The sequence below is a fragment of the Mesocricetus auratus genome, unplaced genomic scaffold (assembly GCF_017639785.1).
Source record: "Mesocricetus auratus isolate SY011 unplaced genomic scaffold, BCM_Maur_2.0 Super-Scaffold_100676, whole genome shotgun sequence".
NCBI lineage: Eukaryota > Metazoa > Chordata > Mammalia > Rodentia > Cricetidae > Mesocricetus > Mesocricetus auratus.
Window position 1 is genome coordinate 130,040,796 of NW_024429266.1, and position 7,189 is coordinate 130,047,984.

General features: G+C 41.2%; 1 gene segment (V, D, J or C); it reads left to right on the plus strand.

Annotated features, from left to right (window-relative positions):
* The first annotated feature begins 6,194 nt into the window (after positions 1 to 6,194).
* LOC101837795 lies at positions 6,195 to 6,722 on the plus strand. The segment is given in 2 exon segments: positions 6,195 to 6,280; positions 6,400 to 6,722. Coding segments are annotated over 2 exon segments (378 nt in total).
* Positions 6,723 to 7,189: the final 467 nt, after the last annotated feature.

Below are 7,189 nucleotides of genomic sequence, written 5' to 3' on the forward strand. Positions count from 1 at the left end.
TTCCCTATGTAACCCACTGAGTTTTCATGCCCATGGTATTTCACCTTCTCAGAATGTTCACACTCACTCATAGCAACGTCTGAGTAGACAGGCAGGTATTTGAATGGATTAAACTTTACTTAAATGAACATGCTAGATCCTATCAATTATAGTCAAAAGAAGGCCCTCTTACCTTTAAAAAACAGAAAAAAGCTGCATATTTTCTAGTTATAATGTGAGGCTTTACACATGGTTTTTGGTTAAATTCTCTTTATTGTGCAACTTTTGACTTTGCCCTTGAATCCAATGGCTTCTGGCAGCTTACACTCAATACCTATCTCCTGCCCTCAATCCCAGCTCAGCACCCAAGAGTGATCATTAATAATTCTTCAGCACAAACTGCATCTGCTTTTGTTAATTTGTTGTTATGACTCCCAGAATGCTAGGGAAAAAAGATCCCTTCCTCCTTATTGTAATGCCAATTAGTACCACTCCATTCCAGGCTCACCTAAATTCCTCACAACAAAGAACTTCATAGCTGCCACTGGCTGTGAATTTGAAGACTTCTGTTAGTACTGATGGTATGAACACTGGTGGTCCACATAAGGGTGCATTTGCCTTTCTGATGACAGATGTCACACTCATGTACAGACTTTGTTCCAGATGACCAGAACAGAAACTGCAGCATGAAGACTATGTACAGCCCACGTGTCTACCCTGTTTATATTCTCCTGTTGTGGTCAGCTCATAGGATTATCACATCACAATGAAGCTGGTGGGAAACCTGAACTTGATGCAGACTTCTTAGAACAACAAAGTACTGTCCCCGGGCAAACTATATCATGTTATTTGCCACAGACATACAACACCCCTGAACAACAACAACAAAAATACAGAGTGAGTTGCTTTAAATCCTTTTCACTGTAATCTTCTATGCTGCCTCCTCTGGGATCCCTGAGCTCGATAATACTTCCACCATGCATGTTTTGACCTGATGCTAAAGAAACCAGATCCTCTATATCCTGCTGCAGAAATATTGCAGTGAGCTGAGGTGGCAAAGCCCATTAAATTAAAACAATTTCTCATTAAAAAGTTTATGACACTGTAGCAAAACCAGGAGAAATTAAATAATAGATAATTTGCTATCTAAATTCATATGGAATAAAAGATACAAAAAGTTAATTATGTTAGAGATTGTTGTCAAACCAGAGCTTATTGTTAGGTAGCACAAGAAAATTAAATTTTTCTAACAAACAAACAAAAAGAATTGCTTTCCTTGTGTGCCTTAGTTAGGGTTACCATTACTGTGATAAAAGAGAGTGTCATAACCAAGTTGGAGTATATTTAGATTATGCTTCCATATCACTGTACATAGCTGAAGGAAGAAAGGGCAGGATCTCTAACATGGTAGGAATCTGAAGGTAGGAGTTGATGTAGATGGCATGGGAGGCTTTTACTCCTTATGGCCTACTTAACCTGCTTTCTTATACAATTTAGGAACAGTTGTCCAGGGGTAATCTTACATACAGTGAGTTGAGCCCTCCTGCGTCACTAAGTAAGTAACAAAATTATCTATGAGATTGTATACATCACTATCTTATGGAGACATTCTCAATTGAGGTTTCCTTTTCTCAGATTGTCGCGTCTGCTGCGAGGCCTGTGTCCGAGAACGTGCGGAGGGTGTCGGGGATTGACAACACAGAGACTTGTTCAACGATGTAAAGAAAACTTTAAGCAGGCCCCAAAAAGGTTCAAGAAAACTTCCTAAGAAAGGCCCCCACCAGAGACGCTTCTGCTCTCTCTTCTCCCCTGGCTGGTTCTGCTCTGCCCCCCAGAAACTGATCTGGGCGTGGCAGAAGAGGTGGTTAGTCTTTGGACAAGGTCGAGCTCAGGGTGGCTTCTGTGGGCAGGCCTTTTCCAGGAACTTAATGCCCCCAGGCATTGTATTGTTTTTAGTAAACATTGTCTTACAGCTGCCTACTCCCAGGCAGAAGGGGAAGTGGGTCTCTGCTCAAGGTCTGGTGTTCCCACAATTCACCCCTTTTTATTTTTAAATGAGGCACTCCTGGCTTAGGTCAAGTAGGGTCACCCTCCCTTTCCCGTCCTTGGGGGACCTTGAACCCCTGTCTTAGGCGGGAGGGGTCTTCCCCACAGGTGGCCCGTCATCAGAGCACCCCAACTTTAAATCATCTGTAACCAACCTTCATGGCTATCGGGATTGCCATGGGCTAGGCTAAGCAATACTTGGTTACGGATCTCTTGCCTCTGGAACAAGGCACGTTTGAGCCTGGCATAAAGCCAGAATGCCTACCGCCACTGCCACCATTTCCAGGACCCCCATTGACATAGCGCCTCTCCATCACCGTACCCATCACCAGATCTGGGCCATAACATTCTACCAGCCTTCGTCTGTTACAAGGGTAACCCACACGTGATTTACATTCTGTTACAAGGGTAACCCGCATGTGATTTACATTTACAATTTGATAACGTTTACAATTGTTCCAAGATCTGCTCAGGAAAGCATTTAGAAAGTGCACTTGCACAGATACATTAGGTACAATCATTGATGTTACACATGTAGCATTATGAAAAATATGAACAATAGGCTTGTTGCACTATCCACAGAGCACCAATTTGTTCCTGTGGTGATGCAGTTTGTTGATTCAACGTCAGCTGATTATGCGACTTGAGTCAAAGTCTCCTTTTTGTCGCATTAGGACAAGTTGCATCTCTCTAGAAAAATACACTGGCCTAGTCGTGATTCCAGAAACAGGAACCATCAAGTCTGATATTTCAAGTGACCATGTCCTGTTCAATTACTTAAAAGAGGCTTTTGCCCCTCATCACAGTCCATACCAATGTCCAAGTGTTTTAAATGGGTCCTTTTTTTTTTCTGTTGGCTTCACAATGAAAACTCATGGGTCTGGAAGGTTGATGCAGCAGGTCTGTTGAGAAACTGGAAATCTAGAACCGACTGTTTTCTTTCTTTCTTGGGCTCTAGATTCGATGACAGCAAGGGTCAGGAACACTGATTTAGGAGATCTCACTCAAACTGGCTTAGGTAGGCTCCCATGGTCTCAGGTCCAGTTGTTCTCTGCTCCATGCTGAAGCTTTTATTCTTTTCCTACAAGAAAACACAAACATGCCCTCGACCCCAAATTAGGGTCTTCTCCACTGTTTAGTGCATGGATGTCTCCATTTGACCTGAGCAATAGTTGCTCAAGTTCCATCATGCCAGAATCTGTCTGAAGCTCACTGGCATTCACATTATAAAATTTTTAAATGAGGAGTGTATTATTTGATGAATCATGTGGGGACTGGGGACATTATTCCCCCTTTTTTATTTTCTAAAAAAAATTTTTTTTGAACTGTTGAAGCTGGACCATAATAGTAGAAGGATTTGTCTACCCTCCTTGGTTAACTATCTAGATAAATTTAGATTATTTGTAGATGACAATTAAAAAGGACATATCCATTAAATATTTCCCAAAAACTTCTGAAAATCACTCAAAGTTTGTAAACTATAATGTGTCCAAATAACTTGTGAAAATTATTTGAAGTCTGTGAGCAGTCTTTCCCAATCTAACCTGTAGAGCTCTCACTAGCTGACAAGGCCTCATTTGCATCTTAAATTTTTCTGTAAAAACATTAACAGACTGGCTGGATGTTCCTTTTGTCTATATTTAAAGCAATCTAGGTAGCTTCTTAACTATTTTTGAAGGGATTTAAGTATCCTTTTAATCATATAAGCAGTTCACACTCATGCATTCACAATCACATTTCATACATACCGGTGTGGCCACACCATACATTCAGAACATACATGCATCTTTCAGTCATCCTTTTTCCCTAGGTCATGATTAGTCTGTTGCAATGAAGCTTCCTTAATTGAAATCTATGTAAAAGAACAACTCCAGCCAATCCTTGAACTAAGAGGTTAAAAAGTCCTGTATGTTCTCTATCATTCCTCCATTTGAGCTACAGTCATGGGGTACAGCTGTACCTACTCCTTGTAACTCTGTAGATGTGAGGTGGAGAGGCCAAGCTTTTGGCCATAAGTTTTTAGAGATGACTCACAAAATAGAACTTAAAGGTAAACAAAATTTTCCATTCTATATACCTTTCTCTTTTTCTTTTTCTTTACTTAATACCAGTACCTCTTTACTGTTACAATTTTTTTTCACCCATTTTTTTTTAAGTCAGGGTTTCTCTGTATTGTTTGAGGCTGTCAGTCCAGCCTGGCCTCGAACTCAGAGATACGCCTGCCTCTGCCTCCCAAGTGCTGGGATTAAAGGCGTGTGCCATCACCGCCCAGCTTGTTACCATTTTTTTTTCTGTATTATTTGGAGGCTGTCTTGGAACTTGCTCTATAAACCAGGCTGGCCTTGAACTCAAGAGATCTGCCTGCCTGTGTCTCCCGAGTACTGGGATTAAAGGCGTGTGCTGCCAACGCCCGGTTATTCACCCATTTTCAATCCAACTTTCAACCCAGGATGTTCCCTCATAAAGGCGTGTTGGTATTAAAGGCATATGCCGCTGGTATTAAAGGCGTATGCCGCTGGTATTAAAGGCGTATGCCGCTGGTATTAAAGGCGTATGCCGCTGGCAATCTCTTGGATTCCCCTACTTTCTGACCCTGGTATCAGGCTTAGGAGGGGGAAACTCAGAATGTCTAGTTTCTGACTTTTTAATCTCATTGGCGGCAGCCGCTCCCAATGTATTATTGGTGTTTTAAAATTTGATGAACAGGGAGCTGGAATGACTAACTGGCATCAACATGGGGGGGAATCCTCACCAACGCCCATATTTCCCTTACCTGAGTGTTCAGCAATGGTTGGATCATCTTTATCATGGTGAGCATTCCTAGTATCCGGAGTAGTATTGGGGTCGACATGCCTGATGCACCGTTCGGGGACCCAAATAGGCTTCTCACTTCCTGGAGGGAAAACACAAACAGCCCCTCGGACCCTAGCTAATAGGGGGGTGGGTGGCTGCCATTTTCCTGTAATTAAGTCCTTCCATCTGACCCATCCCAAGGACTGGGAGGGTTTGTTCCAATGTCTCTCCATAGCAGACAAATTATTACGGTCTATGGTCAAAAAATTTAAAATGTAAAGTATGGTGGATAACTGAATATTGGGGGAGGTAACATACTCCCCCTTTTTTATTTTCTTAAAATACTGTTTGAGAGTGGCATGGGTGCGCTCCACAATAGCCTGTCCCGTGGGGTTGTGAGGAATACCAAAAGAATGGACAATGTGATGTTCCCTGCAAAAGGCAGCATCAGATGACTTTAGCTTGTGCCAAGTTGACATACAACTAACTTTCATGGTGTGAAATAGAACTAGATGTGATATTTGATGTGGAAATTTCAGGTTTGTGAATAAGAGATTTCAAGGCTAAACTCAATATGTCTCTGCTTCTAACACTGAAGAGTTTGGATAAGAAAGATCATGAATAGTCACCTCTGTAGTACAAGAGACACTCACCTGGGAATTATTTAGTGTTCCTAGAAAAAGAGATATTCCAGAGACTTTCAAAAGGCAGAGAACAAGGTCCTAAAATGGCTGAGTGAAAAGGAACTTGAGAAATAGATACCCCCTGTTTGAGGGTGACAATTTAGGTATGACATTTAGTATCTAGCCCCTTCACAATATGCCATTAAACTATGTTTGTAAAAGGAGATTTTTACTTTTCCTTATTTTAAAATATAGCTATAAATTTATGTGTATATACTCATCTCCCATTGTTCCATTCTATGTAACTAATTTTCTATGAAATTTATATCTCTGTCCATGGCTTGCCTGATGACTTATCACATAAAACCCTAGAGAAGAAAAAAAAATAAAACAAAACACTTCAGCTTTACCTAAATTGCTTGCAGTTTCCAAATAATTAAAACTCCAACTGTTTATCTTATATTCAAAGTTAGAAAAGTATGGATTTATCCGTGCAATAAAAATCAAAACAATAACACTCTACCTCAATGGCTTTATAATAATTATATTCCACAGTCCCTAGGGGGAAACACTCTCAGCCACAAGCCTATGACTCACAGCACTGGTGGAGGGTTCCTACAGACTGATATTTCTGTGGTACTGAACTGAATAAACCCTGCACCAGTCCATATACCTGACAGTCTTTGCTGATTTGCATATGCCCACAGCATATTCCCCTTAACTGAGAAATTCTTAGGTGACTGTTCACAGTCTGTGCAGGAGTCCTTTCCATTCAGGACACAGCATGGCTATGAAATCTCCTGCTCAGACCCTGGCAATTTGGCTACTCTGGCTATCAGGTAAGTTGCACAGGGTAGAAAAAATTTTCAATCCTGAGTAGCCATCACTTCCATTTTAATCAAGGAATTCCTGCTGAACATTGTTAATTGTGTTATTTTATTTGTTTTTCTACTTTCAGCTGCCAGATGTGACATTCAAGTGACACAATCTCCGGCCTCCCTGTCAGCATCTCTAGGAGACAAAGTGTCCATCAATTGTCTGGCAAGCCAGGGCATTAGCAATGAGCTAAACTGGTATCAGCAGAAATCAGGAAATGCTCCCAAATTCTTGATTTATAATGGAAATAGTCTGCAATCCGGTGTCCCATCAAGGTTCAGTGGCCAATATTCTGGGACAAGTTTTACTCTAAGCATCAGCAGCATGGAGCCTGAAGATGTTGGAACTTATTTTTGTCTACAGCATTTTAGTGCTCCTCCCACAGCGATACAAGCCATGACATAAACTACTGAGGGAAGCAGAAATTGGAGGCTATGCTGTCCCAGCTGCTCTTACTTGTGCATTTATGTGCTCAGACTCCTTGTATATCAAGAAATATTTTGCTTGAAATTGTCCAGTTATTTGCATATTAATTCTTCTCTCTCTGGCCCTCTGTCAGCATTCAGTGCCCATCTATCACAATAGAGGGAATAAACTACCTAACCGTGTTGTCCTTGGAGAGGTATAGGACATGCAGGGAGATACTGCTGATGCTTCTATCTGCATGTGACATACTACAGGAGAGGCTCAATCCTTGTCTCATACAGTTTACCACAGGTGCTTATAGGTAGTGAAAATCATCTCTTTTGAACTCAAACTTCATGGAGGATCTTTAATGAGCAACTCTACAGAAAACCAGAGAAAGATAAAAGAGTTGTAAACAATATCCTGCCAGAAATATTCTGAGGGAATTTCCAGAGATTATCAGATCA